Here is an 18271-nt window from a genome sequence, read left to right as displayed (position 1 = left end):
CGGCAGATGTACGGTCGTCGGAGGATGAGGAGGGCACGACGGAGAGGTCAGCTGTGCGACGAAACAGCGCGAGATCCTCTGTCTCATCGGCGTCCGGATGGCTGGGAGCATGCACGGAGGGATGAGCACCATCACCATCCGAGAAGTGTCAAAACTCACGAAGCGCGCGGCATAGCTGAGGACGCGGCAGAGATTGTACCTTCGCCAGGGCAGCGGGGACCGTGGTCGTGGGGACGAAGCAGCAGTGGGTCCCTTCAGCTGGATGGATCCACCGACGCCGACGTTCTAGTAATGTACTTCGTTCAGCCCGTCCGACGGCACCCAGAACTCCAGAAGCTTCGTGAACTACCGAGGCTGGCAAATGGTGGAGCTTTCGCGTGGCCGTTGACTGCCAATCCAACGGTTGAAAAGGAAAGGAACGACGTGGACAACGTAGCGTGCCTCGTTTCTTACCGGCTTTGTAATATAGGAAAGGTCTTATTCCCAGTTGTTGCATATATATGGATGTAGAAAGAAGTAGCTAGTTACTATAACCTCCGTTGTCGAATACTTGTCGCCTGCTAGTTTATTTTTTAACTAAACCGCGATAGATAAAAAAGAACGGGGAGTACATATTATGGAGTAAGAACCAACAAAGATGATCTTATGGTTGTGGGTGAGGGTTAGAAGTGGTTTACCAGTTCAGTAATAAAAGAGTTAAAAGAAATAGATAAATGATATATTCACGAAGAATATTATAATAAAGAGGTTTTAACTTCACGAAGGACGTCATGCATCATGCATATTGTTACATATTTTTTTCAAGATATCAACAGTACTATAGATTTAAAAATGAAAATATACAATTTATTTGTAGGATACTTCTAACTACAGCTTTCATGCTTCAATTGTAAGAAGTGAGGCGTCGTATCTTGGACATGAAAATCTTTGATTGGCGACCATGCATGCAAAAGCTTTCTCCTGTATTTTAAATTCGGAGTTATATTTTAATTATCTATGTTTTTTAAAGATGTAAAGGCGTCGTATACTTCTAACTACAACTTATTGTTACATATTTTTAAATTTGGAGTTTTAAACATAACGAGCGCAATATCTTTTAGGTAACAGTATACCACGTACTCATACATATGTTATGAATTATGATGGTATTGTGTCTTGTTGCAACACATATACATTATACATTTGCCAAGCCTAAGTTATAACTTATAAGACTATCTTTAGCTTATCCATATGGTTACTCAAACACCATTTTACGCTACATAGACTATACTGTTTATAGAGTGTAGTTTGAATATAACGATAGGTAAGTCGTTGGTAATAGTTGGATAGAGGCACACACGTTGATGGGCTACACTCGGGCATGGACGCATGGTATACCATATAAGCAAAAATGGCAAACCATCTGTTCAAACTGCTCACCACTGAAAAATATGTAAAGATAATGGCTAGTTTGGAAACTTAAATCTACTTCGGAATTCTCGAAGATTGAGGAAAAAATTAAAATAATTTTCTTCTCAACCTCCTGTAATCCCGGAGGAGATTTAGATTTCCATTCTAGCCATAAATATAGGAGTGATATACGAAGAGGTGGCATTCTTTATATGGTAAAAAAATGAGTTGAGGGCTGATGGTTAGTGTGATTGTGTACGTGAAATGGGAAATGTCAATTGGGCCATTGCGCGTGTTGTAGGCTTGTGGGCTGCTTTGTGTTTAGAGGCAAAGAAGAGCCAGAAAATAACAGTTTCAGACTATAACTATATTAGATATATACCTCTAAAAACTACTCTATCCGTTCATAAATATATGACACCTTTGACTACTTGTTTTATTCAAAAAAATAATGAATTATTATTTTTTATTTGTTTTATCACTTAAGATAGTTTGTGATTGACTTCAAATTTTATATTTTTTAATAAATATTTTGAATAATACGAGTGGTCAAAGTTTTCGAAAAAAGTCAACAATGTCATGTATTTGTGAACGGAGGTGGTACTATTTTTCCCTAAAATGTTGGTTTTACTTGTGAATACCCGGGCACAGTAGTGGACCCACTCTGATGCTATATATGTTAACGGGACTATGATCCTCTCTCTTGGATCTCCTTGTTCTCTAGTCGTTGGTCTTCTAACCCTTGATAGTTTCTCTCCTTAGGGACGTAAGTGGAAGGTGATTGAATCCTAGATGTACTCCATAGAAGATCTATATCATGACTGTTGTCTATCTTTCATGACTTGGTGCCCTAGAGTCTCGTGTGAATGTTCATCGAAACCTTAGCCTCTTGGTGGTGCAATATTTGGTGGCCACTGATTCTGCACCAGTGCCGGACCTAGGATAAAATAGGAGTGAGGTCACACTTGCAATAACGCCCATCAAAATGTAAGAGCGGGGACAAATAAAATGAGTTGAACGGAGGATATAATGGTGAAAATTTAGTCTCTACTACTTACAACACAAAAATGAGTGGGGGCCCGTTACATGTAGGCCTGCTCTTGCTATGCACCTGTTCGTTTCGGTTGTTTCTTGTCTCTTTGGTAGATTGGTTGTTCCTCTCTTTACATGGTGTTGTGGTTGTGTTCTTGTTGTATGTGGTTGTCACCGTTAATTCCCCTCTTTTTGTATCCAATTGAAGTCATTAAGGACAGCTCATGTGTACTAGGTGTCACTACTACAAATCGAGTCATATGAGATGGTTAATTTTTAGTTATTAAGACGCTTATGAAGTGTCCAAATTTAATGGAGTCGCAAAAGATGTTCCATTTTTAAGATGGTTACAAACCGTCTTAAAAGATATTAAATAAGACAGTTTTTAATTTATAACCGTCTAAAAAGGCATTTATTTAAGTCATTTTGTCCAATAAACCGTCTTAAATTAGGTTTTTGTTTAAGACACTTCTTCGAAAGAACTACGAACATTATAAGTCACAAAGTATTTATCAAAGTGACTAGAATATCCTATAATAATAGACACTCACAACAGAAAAAAAACCATCTTATTTAGAAGGCTAGTATTGGACGTTTTAGAAACCGTCTTATTTAGGAGACTCATATTAGACGTTTTGATAACTGTTTTATTAAGATTTAAACGAAATGACTTACATGGCAATACATTCTTCAATTACCGCATTATAATAATTTAAAAGAGAAAAATACAAACACATATATTTAATAACACTATAATTAATACAATATAGATAAATATCATTCAATATCTCATAAATAAGCATTGTCAAATAACTCATACATAATTGTACTCTAAATTCAAACTAAAATACTAATGGGAAAACTTGTTCATCAACTGTTTATGCTAACATTGAGCCTAACTAAGTATATATGAATTCAAGTCTCCACACTTGTGCGGCCAAGGTTATGTTCATCCTCAGCCAAATCCTCAAGCTCCATGTCAAATATACCTTTGTTGTGTTTATCTTGAAGAATATCTTCCCATGTTATATTAACCTGCATAATTCCAATCAACCAATAAGAGAAAAAAAAGTTGCAATATAGATTACGTAGCCATACAAAAGGAAAGGAGCATACATCCAATTCTGTAAGTAGATACACAACTTTCTCCAACAATGACGACCCAATAATGTCCCAAACAACAGCATCAAGTCCCAACATACACTTGACAAATGATACCATCTTCTGCAAAGACAATCCCAGAAGGTAAGATTGACAGCTCATAAGCAGTGTGAGTGGTGCATGTGTAAAAACTGCACAGTAGGTTTGTAAACCATGGACATGGTATTATTAAACAAACAGTACCTAACTTACATTATTAAACAAACAGTACCTAACTCATAAGAAGACAGGTTTGTAAGATAAGTGGATTGAAGAAAACATGTTGAGTACTAAGAAATGCATAAAGGCATCAAATAGATATAATAGCACATAACTTACATTATGTTGAAACTGGACAACATTAGTTTGCATCCTATTTTTTAGCTACCCCTCGCTCAACCCAATAAAGAATTAGAGAAAAGAACGAAGTCAAGGACAACAACAGAGCCATGGGGAGAGGTTATAGTTTTTCTGAACCATGCGCGTGCCAATTGTCTATAAAGAATTCAAGTTGGGACTATCTGTAAACAGACACAACAGCTATTGAAAAAATAAAATAGCCTATAAGAATAACACTGCACTACTGTACCATATATATATGATGCACATGTGAATAAGTGATGTCTCTGTGTGTATTTAACCAGCTGTACGTAGCTAGCACATGCACCCAAGTTTTGCTGTCAAGAATTGCTGGCTGTCAGACAAACAGTGACCCTAGCTAACCAAGCTATAGCAACATAGAACAGGGAGCTAGGCATCTAATCACCACTTCATGAAAAATAAAGGAAGAATCATGGAACAAGGTGTGGTGGTATGCATGGGCCATTAACCAACCTGTGGATCGATCTCCCTCTCCGATCCATGTGGCAGCAACAGTTAGTTTATGCATGATCACAACCACACCTACTACTTCACCAGTATTAGCTCCATATATATATATATATATTTAAATATATGTGAAATTGACCAATTAGCACTGTTATCATCAGTAAAATGGCTGTAACAGAAATAAAGAGAGAGAGAGAGAGGAAAGGTTGAACAAATGCCAGGCCGGCAAGGGCAACAACTGAAAGGAGAAGCTAACAGCCGGGCACCATGTAATACTTTTTGACTGGAAAACATAGATTGTTGGCACTTGAAATTCAGAGTACACACCTTCGTCAGAGGATCTTACTTTTGACAGGAACTTGAAATTCAGAGTACACTTTCGTTTCCACTCCCAGAAATATCCAGCGCATTAGCGGCGGTCAGCACTAAGCAAGCATGCATGTACAGTTAGATGTTGGTGGCACCGAAAGGGAAAGGTGAACGAAGTGGACCGGACTGGTAGCGCAGAAGCCGACCAATTTCCTTGCTTTCTTGCGGAAAGCGGCCACGCCAAGGCGTCGCCAACCTCCGATCGAACACGCAGACGACGAACCAAGCAGCCGACTAATTTTGATCAAGAACGGATTCTTCCTCTGTTGGTTTCACTCCCCACCATGTATATACTATTACTCTAGTGATTCTCCAATCCTAAGCATGGCAAATCGAATGACCCGCCTCCCTCCGCTAGCTCTGGCGGCACACAGTCTGCTCCGCCAGGTTGCCGAGCCTGCAAAAGACACCGCGGATTAAGGTAACTTCATATATTTTTATTTTGGTACAGTATTGTAGATAAAAATGCTATTCACTGATACGTAATAGAAGTCTTGTATCATTACTCTGCATACATTTGCTAGTTATTTCTTTATCTGAAATAATTCACTAAAGAACAGCTGCCGGATGTCGGTAGCATCAAACCAATTTCGTTTCGATAGGCCTTAAGCAAAATTAACTCTTTGACCCACTCATTGCTACGCCCTAATAAATTATATCTTTGCACAAGTTCACTCACCTATTATTTCTATCTTGTTCTATCTGAACAAGAGAAACAACACTACAGAATTTCATTGACAAACACAAACAACGAGAAAGGTTTGCATGCCTCATCAATCGAATCAGCCAGGAGATATCCATATCATTGCAAAAATGGGGTTAGTGTCAACAACTAATGTTTACCCAACTAGGCATATTATACATGTTAATAACTATTGCCAGGATAGAAGTTTGAAAGGTATTATCCAGCCATTTACCTCCAGATCAGTTGCGCCATCACTAATCGTAACAATTGTCTTGTAGCCATGGTCGTGAACACAAACAAAGGTTAGCACACTAGTAAGAATTAAAAAGTTGCAAGCAAAAGATATACAGTTTAACTAAACCTGTTTTATTTGCTGCACTGCTTTTGCTTTACCCCCACTGCGTGAAGTGGGCTCTGTGGGATCAAATCCGGCGTACTCCCCCAATGTGCCAAATAACAATTGGTTTGCAGTGATGTTTTCAGGAGGAATACCAAGCTCACAAACAGGCTGTAAGAAGTGCAAAATAACACAAATAGGCTGTAAGAAGTACTCCCTAAACTCACAAATAACACAGTTATTAAACGGACCAAAATATTAAGGAAATCCAAAATGATCAGAATTCCATTCCTTCTAGGGCTGTAAGAAGTGCACTCTTGATGAGTTCCAGGAACTCTTCGGAACCGAAAGGCATTAAGAGATGGAAATCATCAAGTCCCGAACTAATTAATAGCACATCACACAAGATCAATGAGCTATCTTGACATCCAAAAGAAAATTTTGTTGTGCGTATGATTATCATTGAATGGACTAGACTTACATGCGAGATCCACTACGGCCACATAAACAGGCTGCTCCTGCACACTGTCTCCTCCACTTTCTGACTCATCCACTTCACTTATTCAACCTACAGGTCAAAATTCATCCCACATCACGTTGCGAGAAGGTAGCTGTGTGTCATAGTACCTGGGATCTCGAGGTCGACGAAAGAGGAGTTGAACTCGGGTCACACATTGGGACACTGGAATTGTCGCTCAGCCTCGTCGTTACGTAGTTCTCTGATGCTACCATGCAATGCTCGAACAGTAATATACACACCAGGATCATCCTCTTCTACTCATCCCCGCTCTTGGTCAATTGTGTTGTTAACAGAGGCTGAAAGTTGACCTAATACAAAGTAGTAAACTAAGTTATGAAAGCAGAAATATAATTGAGGTAATTATCATCCTCTTCAACCCACTCATTCACATGTTTACTACCTTTTCTAGGTGACCAATTCATGGAAGGAGTCAACACTCAACAGAATTGTTAAACTAACAGGAGGGGCAACTAAAGCAGTCAAAGATCGGCTGTTGAGTGTGGACAGTACTATAACAGAGTAGGTAGACCTGACGGTGAAATATTGTGGCCAATTTTGGGCATTTAGGGCCTTCCTTTACTATTTTCCTACAGTTGGTGCATATATTTAGTTATCAGATATGTCGTTGATACCTTCTTGCGGCCTTTCAGAGTCTTCTGTATCCTAGAACTGATAGTTGATGTCTGAAAATCGAGCTTCTTAAAATAGATGCCCATCATATTAGTTCATCCTTGGCCTCAATGCTTGATGTTTCTTGTTATCCTCTACCAGAATTTCTTTTATACTTACACAAAACATATTAGGTACCTTTGATAGTTCTACACCCAATATGCCTTGGTACATTTCATACTGATGATTTGACTTGCCAATTTTATGGATTTGACTCACTTATCTCTAGGCTTAAACTTTCTCTATTCTGGCATTTTCTTTAGTTTGTAGGGGTTCAAGTTTACCATGGATTTATTCTAACCTATGACCACTGTAGCAGCCTTGACAGTATTAAGCTTTTGCATATGAGGGGTTTCTGAAAACACACAGACATATATCAGTTAGGTACAGAATCAACCTGAAGATGAATAACTAACACTACAAATAACATCTCATCGTAAATGATTAAATAAACACTGATCCATACTTCATCGCGTCTTAGCTATAGTACTTTCACATATGCCACTCAAGAATTTAGTATTGGAAAAACTATTATGCTTCATAAACTATTTTTGCTTTGGTTGGAAATATGAACTTTAAATTATAACATAATGCACTCAAGACGCCAATCTTGTAGTCATACAATATTTTACCGCTACCCGATTTATTATGACCCCTTGCAACATACTAATACAATGAATACAGAATAACATATTCTATTAGACGTCATGCAAAACCCAATGAAACAAATTACTTGTAAGCATGAGTAAGAGCATTAGTCAAGTCAGGTTGTAACAACATTGCAAGTCGAACCCACCAACATTCATACAGGTGACACAGGTGTGATCACCAGGCAATGTAGGATGTTGATGGGTCATCTAAATGGAAATTTCTCCAATCCATGGACACCTGAGTCTTGAAATTGCACAACCCCATTTTCTATTCCTGCAAGGTGAAATTGTCGCGAGTATTCAGATCACAGGAAAGCTACAATTATGGACATGTAGTCACTGCCTCCAAATTCACAAGAACTTTACCTTCATTAACCAAACTTTAACCGGTAAAAATACTCATTCCATTAGCGGAGGGGAGAAGCTGATCGTGAAGCGGGGCTACGAAGCGACGGGGAGGTGGGAGATCGAATCGGTGGGAAGATAGGAGGCTCTCAGACGGGGACAATGACGAAGGAGTCAAACATGGGGATGGGAGCGGGAGCGGGAGCGGGGTTAGGGTTGCGGGAGGCGATGACCTCGTCCGTCGCGCGTAATACCTCGTCGAGGAAGCCCGCGTCTTCCAACTCGCCGTCCAGGCCACCGTCCATCCCTGCATTGCCCCTCCCTACTCGTCTTACCGACGCTGAAAGCGACAGCAGTGGCGGTGCCCGTAGTGCGAGGGGTGCTGTGGTGGTTTGAGGAAGCTTGGGTCCTCCTGCTCATCCTCGAGGCCGCCGTCCATCCCTGTGCTGCTCCTCCGTACTCGTCTCACCAGTGCTAGCGGCGGCGGCGGCGCGCGTAGTGCGAGGGGTGTTGTGGTGGTTTTGCTGGTGTGGTGAGGAAGAGAAAGAGTTTTGGAGCGGGTAGAATGGGTGATGTTTTAAGAAAAGAGACCGAAAGGGATCAGAAGGAATTCAATTAGATACTGGGTTTTCTTTTTTAAGTCCAAATCTTTAAAGTCATCGAATTTTTAGAGTTTGACAATGTAAATGTAAAGGTACTGATATATTTAATATAGAATGGGTATACTTTTCTAAACTTTGGTACTTAAATGATAGAAATTAAAGCAAAATGTTTGTTGTGTGACAAATATGGGTCCATTTTACCATCTATATTAAGTTGTAGAGAAAGGTTTTATATTTTATATCATATATAATCATTAAACTAAGCCGAATTCACTATTTACTATGTTTTTCATAATACATCTTATTAGGAATATCATACCAAGACGATGTCATATTTAAGACATTCATTAAAGTCTAGATGACTCTTATAATATCTTCATTTTGAGATGGTATCACATACAAAAGTGTCTAATATACTAACCAAAATCTAAGACAATTCTTACAATCTTAATGACTCAAAAGGTATATTTATTTGAGACAATTTTCAATAACAATCCGTCTTAAATCAATATGAGACATTTCTTACGATGTAACTGTCTCAAAACACTTCTTTATTAAAGACGGATCTCCAACAAACCGTCTTATCTTACTCATCACCATATGATAAAAGACGCTTCTATAAAATACACTGATATCCGTCCTAAAATGTGCGTCTTAAATAAGCATATCTCTAGTAGTGTGTTTTGCATCCTTCACTATCAACTTGTGAGAATGTATATAGTAAGTCTATTTAGGTGGAGCCCCTTAGCTCCTCGCTCATTGTTTACATAAACTTAAGCTCGTCTATCGATCTTCCTCTTGTCTTTCAGTGAATTTAAATTTCTCTTTTTTGTTTTGGTCTATTAGAGCATGTACAATCTAATTGAATAAGAAGCGTCTTAAGGGATCTTTAGGGAGTTAAGTGAAAACAATTAAGAAAAAACTTGTCTCTACATGACTCTTTATACAAACCGTGTCTTAGATGCGGTTAAGATCTATAGGCTCATGATTGTATCATGCAGTCTTTTAATTGTCTATTATATTTGAAAAACCTATTCAAATGCTTACGGTTTGAAGAACTAATAACTACGGATATCAAATAGCACGAACCGTACCGAACCAGATCACATCTCAAAAATATTTTGGAACGGATGGGAAGAGTGACAAGTTAAAAGTTCGACCCGAGTGCACAAGGGCCATGGCCCATGGGCCACTATCTGTTCGTTGGCTGGTTCCATCGACTTAGTACACCAATCAGCACTTCCATGCATGACGATGTTTCGAAAAGCAGACCTGACCTCGTTTTTATTTCTCTCGAAATGAAAAAGGCTGACCTGAGCCTAAGCTCTCCACCCACCAGCTTGACGAGCTAGCTAAGCCACATCATGTGACAAGTGGTGACTCGATTTATTTGCTCACGAGAAGGTTTAATCAGACGCAGTTTAGCGAGACGCCGGCCGGTTCGGGCATGCAGATGCAGGTAGAGGAAAGAGACATGGAACCATCGATATGGATCACACATGACAGGACATGACACACCTACGGCCGTAGCACAAGTCCAGGAAAGGAGGAGATGATCATCCGTGGTCGAAGCTCGCATCGGCAGACAGTGTCCAAGCGCAACTGCGCAAGCGGTCGTCGACGACCATCGCCTAGCTAGCTTATCGGCGACCAGCTTTGAGCAGTGAGCGATGGCGATCTCAAGAAAGGGAAGACAGCGCACGTAACGCGTGTGTATGGTGGACAGCAGCAGTACGAAACACACGGTCTCGAAGCTTTTTGTTTGTTTATATACTATTCCCTCCATTTCTTTTTAATTATCGCTGTATAGTTTAATTTTGTACTATCCAACGATAACTAAAATAAAACGAAATTCGTCCGTTGTTTTGTTTTTGTTCCGCTGTCGCTATCTGTTTCCATGCATTTTCAGTACTTTGGTCCTTTCTGGCCTAATATCGTATACGGCCCTGATTTCCGACCACTCGTGATTTCCAGATCCGGAGATATCGATTAACCTAATAAATAGGAGTATGGATTTGAGCTTACGAATAATCATCAGGCCGGAAATCGAAATGGTGATGATGGCTTCTTTCTGGGTGCCGTATGACTCGGATCCGCAGGTCACATTCACCTCGAGACCCACGGCCACCGTTTCCCCCTGGTACGTAGCCATCATTAAAGTCGCTAGCTAGTGTACCATGGCTACGGGCGGCGACCGCTCTCTGTGAGCCATTGACCTTTACCGGCACTAGCGATCTGCTCCCACCTTCCCTTGCCCCGGCCTTATCACATCAGCCGCCGCGCTTTTCGATCGCCGGAAACGGAGATCGCTAGCGCTAGCGGTAGCGGTAGTGGTAGCGGCTGCCGCCGCGGCCCGCGTGCGTGTGCATGCCCGACAGACGTTGCAAGCGCTCGGAGAACAGGCCACGCACACGCGCTCACTGGACTGGAGCCTGCTGGACTGACTGGACCACTCCTGCGCGCGTCGTTTACGTGGACGATTTAAAGCGCCTCGTTACGGCTCATCACGTCACATGTCGCTGGCTGGGCGAGAGGGGGTCGTCATCGTCCATCGGCATCGCTACTACGCTTGGCTCGCTTTTTCTTTCGCTCGTGGCCGCTTTATCGCCGAAAGGCACGAGGAGAGGATCGGAGCAGGGCGGGACGAGCTGCGGCAGCAGCCAAGGAGGAGAGAGACCACGGGCCATGGCTATCTATCGTTAACCCTGCTTATCACGCACGATCGCCGCAGATCTTGCCTCGCGCGACGATGCGCGCACGCACTGCTTGTCTGCTTGCGTACTACGGGCTGTTTGTTTGATGTCTAACTTGTCACATTTTACCTAACTTTTGTGTTTAAGATTAGTTCTTCGATTCGAACTGACAAAGTGTGACACATTTAACCACAAACCAAGCAGCCCCTACGTCGAGCTGAAACCCGGCGTTTGCAAAGCAATCCTCAGCCCTCACCCCTCTGACTCTGAGGCGCTGAGGTTTCCATGTCCATGGCTGCTGGGTGCTGGCTCCCTCTGGAAAGTTTTGTTGCGTGCTTTGGTTTAGGGCCGTTCGTTTTGGCCGCTGTACGTTTTGACTTTTGGCGGTCGGGGGTCGGGTGTTGGGTGGTCGACGCAGGCACACGCTGCAGCCGTCGTCCGTCCACGACCGTTCACCTCTCTCGCGGAGTTCTCGCTGCTGTGACTGTGATCTCACTCCGTGCGCTCTTTTTCCGCACCTTTTTCTTACAAATTAATGGCGTATACAGGGCGATCTCGTCTTTTAACCGATCCAAAGACAATGGTTTTCGGATTCCTCGCTGATTCACCAGCCCGCGCCTACAAGTACGCACCTCCGTATAGGAAAGTTTTCTTGTCTAATAGACGTAACACATTATTGGCACTTCAAGCTCCTCGTTGTTTCTTGCGAGAACAAAAGCTCCACCATCCAAACTACAAGGTTCAATACCAAAATCGTCACTTTGTTTCCCAACAACTCTTATTTGTAGTTGTTTATGATGACATACGTACCATCGCGCCATCTATAGTAGGTACAACTTCGTTCATCATCGGATTCAATGGGATCGCCTCCGTACACTCTCTGAACTCATTGGCTTAGGGTTTGCATATTTCAAGGTTTACAATGACCTACTTTATGGCGAACACCGATGCTTTGGCCTCTAGGTACATGTCGAAGGACATCTTAGATGCCATCGTCGTACCTTCTATGATATAGTCATCACTTCACCATTGTCGGCACCAACCCCAGGGCCAAAAAGGTTGTCATGTTGAGAGGACCTAAATGACGAGAGAGAGGCGAATAACATATAAAATTTCCTTTCAAGATTACAAATACTAGAACAAAGTTTTATTACCAAAAAGGTGGCACTAATGCAAGTACTTGTTCTAACTGTATTTAATAACAACAAAACCCCTTAAACCATTCTAGTTGCTACGTTTCTAAGTTGTTTTTACTTAACCACACAAAGGAGCAACTACATAACTACACTAAGCCCTCGTTTGGTAGGGCTTTTGCATCAACAACTTTAGCTCTGTCTCATCTGAAAAAATAGTTCATTTCTTATTTTCAAGAGGAGCCCCTAGAGAAGCACCTCATTTGATTGAAAACACTGTTTCTCCTATTTTTATGGGAGAGAGAATGACGGGAGATAGCCGGAGAAGCCTTTTTTGGTTTCCGGCTTCACTCGGTTTGTGGGGTGGCTCCTTCCTATTTTTACGGAGGAGCCAACGGAGGAGCCCAGTAGACTCTTTGAAGAAGCTGTTGAAGGAGCCATTGAAAGAGCTATACCAAAGAGGTAACTCGAGAGCTTATAATAACTAGTTACTCTAGAGTTATTAAGCAACTAATCACACTACCCAAGTAAAGCTATAAATATAAATACAAGTATGATAGTGAGGAAACCAATTGAGATAAGAGAGATTAACACAATGATTTGTTTTTAAAAATAGCTTTAGGATATGCACAATATATTGTGTATATGATCGTACAAAATATTATTTTATAATATAGATAGCATTGTTTGTATAATAAAGTTTGAAATAAGAGCCGAGATAAGAAATATGATATTAGCTGCGTGGATAAACTTACCACATCAACAGTTAAAGGCCCAAAGCAATCCGACGACCTCTGACGATTCCAGACTTCCAGTCGCGGTCACAGGTGCGCGCTTTTGCCTTTTCCGTGCACTTTTTTTTCGCGCTTTTCTCTAGACTGCCACTCTCGTAAATAACCTCAACCTCAGGGGCGTTCTAGCTAAACGGCTCTATAAATTGATCTGCTGAGCCGCTTCCCTGCAAAATTCACGCTGAGCCGCCGCCTGTTCCACGGTTCCACCTCTCCAAACCAAAAACTCCTAGGTTTTCTAAACGTGAATTCCAATCACTGCACACGCGGTTGTTTCGGTAAGCTTCTGAGAGTGATCCCTTCGCCCTTCCATTCTGCAATTCTCGTGGTTCGATGAGAAGCAATTTGAATAAAATAATTGTAGCCCTTGCAGGATGTTGTGTTTAATTTTATAAGCAAGGACGGGGAGATCGGTCTTCAAAGTCTATTTTCGTCATGTTGCAGGTGTGATTTGCCAGGAAGACGGGGCGAATTCGTGGTGCTACCTAAAAGAGACCCCATCTGGTGCGGTTCTGGGGTTCGAGGAGCGGCGAGGCAGGTGGGAAATGAGGGATGTGGTCGTGGTTGACGAAGATTGCGTCCGCGTGCTTGGGCCCGGTCCGGAGGTGCGCGCGTACGAGGAAGGATGAGGACGACAGCGATAATGGCCGCGGCGTCGCCGACGACCTGCTGTGGTCGCGGGACCTCGGGCGCCACGCGGCGGGTCAGTTCTCGTTTGCCGTCGTGCAGGCCAACGAGGCGTTGGAGGACCACAGCCAAGTGGAGACAGGCTCTGCCGCAACTTTCGTAGGCGTCTACGACGGTCATGGCGGCGCTGAGGCTGCCCGCTTCATATCTGACCACCTCTTCGCACACCTCATTCGTGAGTAGCAGCATAATTCAATTCACTTGCAATAATGATGATGATGATTTTTTGGTAGGTTTCTCTCTTTTTAGTGTGGTGATTAATGAAATTGTAATTTTTACTGCTAATAGCCATCTTTGTTTGTTAGCCCTGCACACTTATTTTTGTGCTTCCGTTTTTAAGTGGGCACTTATCAGGCCTGAAATATGTTTTTTTAATTGAGCACTTACAAGGGCTATTACACATGTTACTTTTGTTTCTGGAACAACAATCTGTATGTTTGGAAAATCAGAAATTTGACTACTTTCCACTCATTAAGCATGTTGTTGTTTCATGAGCAGAACAATGGACAACGCAATACTCTTTCCAGTGACTGAGTGGATTCTGATCATTGGACAAGCTATCAGTATTTGCGGTCCTTTGCAATAGCAGATTAGGTAGATTCTTGTTCTGTTCAGTTGCTCAACATTATGTTGTGTAATTCTGGCAGATTGACTTCACTTATTGAGGTGCTTCTGAGCACCTGTGTCTGCTGTGACCTTTCTTATCCTTGCAAATGGCAAGCATACTCTGGCTAATCCAGTTTTCTTCACTGTGCATTAATAATAATATGCTCTGCTCTCCTATCTTGCAGGACTTGCTCAGGAAAATGGAACAATATCTGAGGATGTTGTTCGGAGTGCGTTTTCTGCCACCGAGGAAGGCTTCTTGACACTCGTGCGGAGAACACGTTTTATAAAGCCTTTGATTGCTGCGGTTGGATCCTGCTGTCTAGTTGGTGTCATATGGAGAGGGACACTATATGTGGCTAATCTAGGCGATTCCAGGGCTGTTATTGGCGTTCTAGGTAGATCAAACAAGATCGTGGCTGAGCCACTCACAAGAGATCATAATGCAAGTAGGGAGGAGGTCAGGCAGGAGCTTATATCCCGTCATCCAGATGATTCTCAAATTGTCGTTCTCAAGCATGGTGTTTGGCGCATCAAGGGCATAATTCAGGTTGGTGAACAACAGTTACTGTTTCATGATATCTTTCTTAGCCTAAAAGATGTAGGAAACAGTAAATATAATAACTTGCAGTTTTATGTCTGTTAGTGACATATAAGTAAAGGGCTATTGTGTTTCTATCTCTGGATGGGAGTGCAATTATGATTTCTGAAAATGAAACAAGTTTGGGTTTGTTCAGTCGAAGGCATTTGACGGTGTGAATTACAGGGGCAAAATCACAATTACAAGTGATTTGTAATTGTGATTTTGCCCCTACTTTTGAATTTAGCTATTATGTAATTATGATTTTGCGCCTGTATTTTACACCGTCAAGTGCCTCTAACATGACAGGCCTAAACTTGTTTTTTTTTAAAAAATGGTGCCTAAAATCAAAAGGTTGAATTTGGAGGTAAAATCACAATTGCACTTTCATCCAGACCCAGGGACAGAATAGCCCCTACAGCTAATATTTTAGCTTCTTAAAAAGAGAATATCTCGCCAGACTTAACGATGCATTTTTTTACCATGTTTCCTGATTGATGCTAATAGGTTTCAAGAACAATTGGAGATGCTTACTTGAAGAGGCGGGAATTTGCTCTTGATCCATCTATCACTCGTTTCCGCCTTTCGGAGCCTCTCCGCCAGCCTATTCTCACAGCAGAGCCATCTATCTATACAAGGGTGCTTAACCCACAAGATAAATTTATTATTTTTGCATCTGATGGTCTTTGGGAGCACTTGACAAATCAACAGGCCGTTGAAATTGTCCACAGCAATCCACGATCAGTATGTCTCCATCACTTTACTGCCAAATGGTGTGTTCTCTTTTTTAGAAAGACTTGAATCTAACGCCCCTAATGCTGATAGGGAATTGCAAAGAGGCTGGTAAGGGCAGCGTTGAAACAAGCTGCACGGAAGAGGGAAATGAGGTATGATGACCTCAGGAAAGTTGAGAAGGGAATTCGCCGCTTCTTCCACGATGACATTACAGTAGTTGTTGTTTACATAGATCACGGATTACTGCAAGAGAGGGATACTTCCGTGCCAGAGCTCTCAGTCCGTGGCTTTGTTGACTCCGTTGGCCCCTCAAGTTTCTCAGGGATAACCGCCATATCATGACTCACTACTAATCGATCAGCACAATTTTGGTGTACGGCATTCAAGTAGCATGTGACTATCTGAGTGTTATGCTTTACCAGGCGTTTGCTTTTAGTATTGCCTTTATATTGAGTACTACTACAATACTTCATGTCGCTTTGTTTTCAAAAATACTTTGTCAATTTTGCAAGTCTGATTTGCTCGAAATAAGAGGCTCATGCTGTTGTGCGGTGCTTAATAATATGAGTATTGATGGTGCAGGAAATGCTTTGCTTTGTGCATTAGTGAATGGCTGGAATTTGTTTGCTTGAACATGTTGGATGGGGGATTCTTGGTTTTTGCGGCAACAATAGCTCGATTAGGAGTTTAAATTGCGCAGTGAGTAGCTGAGAATTATTCTGATACGGCGATTCTGTTGTAGTGGAGCGGTCGAGCGGCCCTTCCCGGACGTTCAGTTGTCGCTGATGTGTGCAGGGTAACAATACAAATAACTGGCTTTAATCTAAAACGGATAACCTCGTGCAGGCCGTTTGGCAGCACCCGGTGCCTACACATAAGGATGACAGTGGGTAAAATACTTGATAGACACACAAAGTCATATCTATACCTACCAGAGAAAATGCTATATACTCATACCCACTATCCATCATGGATAGAAAAAATACGCCATATCCATATCCACTATGAATAGCGGGTACTTATCGTATATACATATCCACTAACATTACAATAAACGTAATCATTTGTATCACAAAAGAGTACCAAATAGAAAATTCTGAAACTCCATACCTTATCAATATTGAAAGCTGCTAAAATAATATATTACCTTTGTGCTAGCATGACAAATTTATCGAACCCAACATTTTGTCTCAAGGTTACCACCATTCAACATTAAATGACAACATCATACAAGTCCATGCATGAGAGAGAACACGAACCTTAATCTGGACCAACATGTCATATGTTAGCGGATTTCCCATCGAGTAGCGGGTATAGGGAAGAGAGAACATACCCACGCCCACCATACCCGATGGGTATAACAAACGACCCAACAAAATACCTATGGGTATCAAAAATTGCTATATCCATGCCCTATAGGGTTTTTACACATAAGATATCGGATTTCGGGTACCCATTACTATCCCTACCTGCACGCGTCTGCGACTCTCGAGCTAGTAGGGCCTAGGGATGTGGGCTACAACGAGATTAATTGGGTCGCTCGGGCCTCGGCAGGCAGTTAGTTTAGCCTAGTCTGACTTGAGGTATCGCTTTACCTGTTTCATATTTGTTTCCATATTTTTCTTTAGATTTGAATCAAATACGGATATTATCAAGTTGTGTTGAATAATATTTGAATAGACATCAACATCTTAAATATCTAACTTTAAGAATATAGATACAAGATACAAATAAAAATTAGATACGAATCGGATACTGAGTATCCGGATTCGGATACGGATAGGATCTCAGCCCTCTTAGACGGACCGAATTCGAATACAAACCGGTAATATTCGTACCATTTACACCCCTAGCGGTGTTACCCGATGCCACTCGCACGCACTCAAGTGCTAGACAGTATAAGCTCCTTTGGCATGGCTCTTTGGGCGACTCTAACTTAGACTCATGGCGAAACCCTATGAAACGGTCAAAAAAATATCTTCTCGTCTAGAGCCCTCTAAGAGTTAGAGCCGTTTTTTATATGAGCTAGAGCATAAAAAACTTGGTTTCTACCGTCTCTTATATTTTTCTCATACATCATTCGAAACATAGGAAAAGTTGTTTTCTAAACGAATTGCAAAACAGTTCTAGTTCCTCCAAAGAAACTAAAGAGCCATAAAAGCCAGAGTCCGAGAGAAGCCAGAGTCCTACCAAATGAGACCTGTATCCTCCTAGGTTCCGGTTCTTAGTAAAGTTCTGGTGGTGTATGTATGATCTAGAGATACGTAAAGAAAATATTATGCTTATCGAAACAATTTTATAAGCATAATAGCCTTACTTTCCGTTAGATGTCTTACTACGATATTGACTATGCAATGCTTACATAATCGCAGTCCAATACTGTTGGGGGCCTTCGGCTTCCGAAGGTCCTCAAAAACATGATTTGACAATGTTTTCCAAGTGAAATATGTGAACAGGTATCTTCGGAATCGGGTTATGGG

The 18271-nt window shown here is 41.6% G+C and overlaps 1 protein-coding gene and 1 long non-coding RNA gene across 13 annotated transcripts; one reads left to right on the top strand and one right to left on the bottom strand.

Annotated features, from left to right (window-relative positions):
• Positions 1 to 3159: 3159 nt before the first annotated feature.
• LOC103627564 (uncharacterized) lies at positions 3160 to 8538 on the bottom strand. 11 transcript variants are annotated; one of them, XR_004849676.1, is made up of 10 exons: positions 7986 to 8518; positions 7766 to 7893; positions 6408 to 6608; positions 6262 to 6348; positions 5805 to 5951; positions 5676 to 5714; positions 4717 to 5155; positions 4396 to 4464; positions 3538 to 3645; positions 3160 to 3456 (listed from the first exon to the last, which is right to left on the bottom strand). It is a non-coding gene; the product is annotated as an uncharacterized lncRNA (long non-coding RNA). The 11 variants fall into 11 exon arrangements; XR_004849677.1 differs by having other exon boundaries at positions 6454 to 6608; XR_553713.3 differs by having other exon boundaries at positions 4717 to 4814; positions 4905 to 5155; positions 6262 to 7893; positions 7986 to 8538.
• Positions 8539 to 13354: 4816 nt separating this feature from the next.
• On the top strand, positions 13355 to 16372 carry LOC100273914 (Catalytic/ protein phosphatase type 2C). 2 transcript variants are annotated; one of them, NM_001148306.3, is made up of 5 exons: positions 13355 to 13461; positions 13628 to 14045; positions 14662 to 15026; positions 15564 to 15800; positions 15882 to 16342. In NM_001148306.3, exons 2-5 carry the CDS (start codon positions 13736 to 13738, stop codon positions 16131 to 16133), a joined length of 1164 nt encoding a protein of 387 aa, NP_001141778.3. In that variant the 5' UTR covers positions 13355 to 13461; positions 13628 to 13735; the 3' UTR covers positions 16134 to 16342. The 2 variants fall into 2 exon arrangements, with proteins under 2 accessions (NP_001141778.3, XP_008681501.1); XM_008683279.4 differs by having other exon boundaries at positions 13356 to 13461; positions 13557 to 14045; positions 15882 to 16372.
• Positions 16373 to 18271: the final 1899 nt, after the last annotated feature.

This window comes from Zea mays, chromosome 5 (assembly GCF_902167145.1).
Source record: "Zea mays cultivar B73 chromosome 5, Zm-B73-REFERENCE-NAM-5.0, whole genome shotgun sequence".
Lineage (NCBI taxonomy): Eukaryota > Viridiplantae > Streptophyta > Magnoliopsida > Poales > Poaceae > Zea > Zea mays.
The sequence above is the reverse complement of the archived record's forward strand: the minus strand, read 5'-3'. Positions and strand labels throughout refer to the sequence as shown.

What these genes read in the sequence shown, in the direction of transcription:
- LOC100273914 (XM_008683279.4), top strand. Translation starts at nt 13,736, where the DNA reads ATGTGGTCGTGGTTGACGAAGATTGCGTCCGCGTGCTTGGGCCCGGTC. An exon ending in CCTCTTCGCACACCTCATTC is followed by an intron (nt 14,046 to 14,661) that starts GTGAGTAGCAGC and finishes CCTATCTTGCAG; the next exon opens with GACTTGCTCAGGAAAATGGA. An exon ending in TCCACAGCAATCCACGATCA is followed by an intron (nt 15,801 to 15,881) that starts GTATGTCTCCAT and finishes TAATGCTGATAG; the next exon opens with GGAATTGCAAAGAGGCTGGT.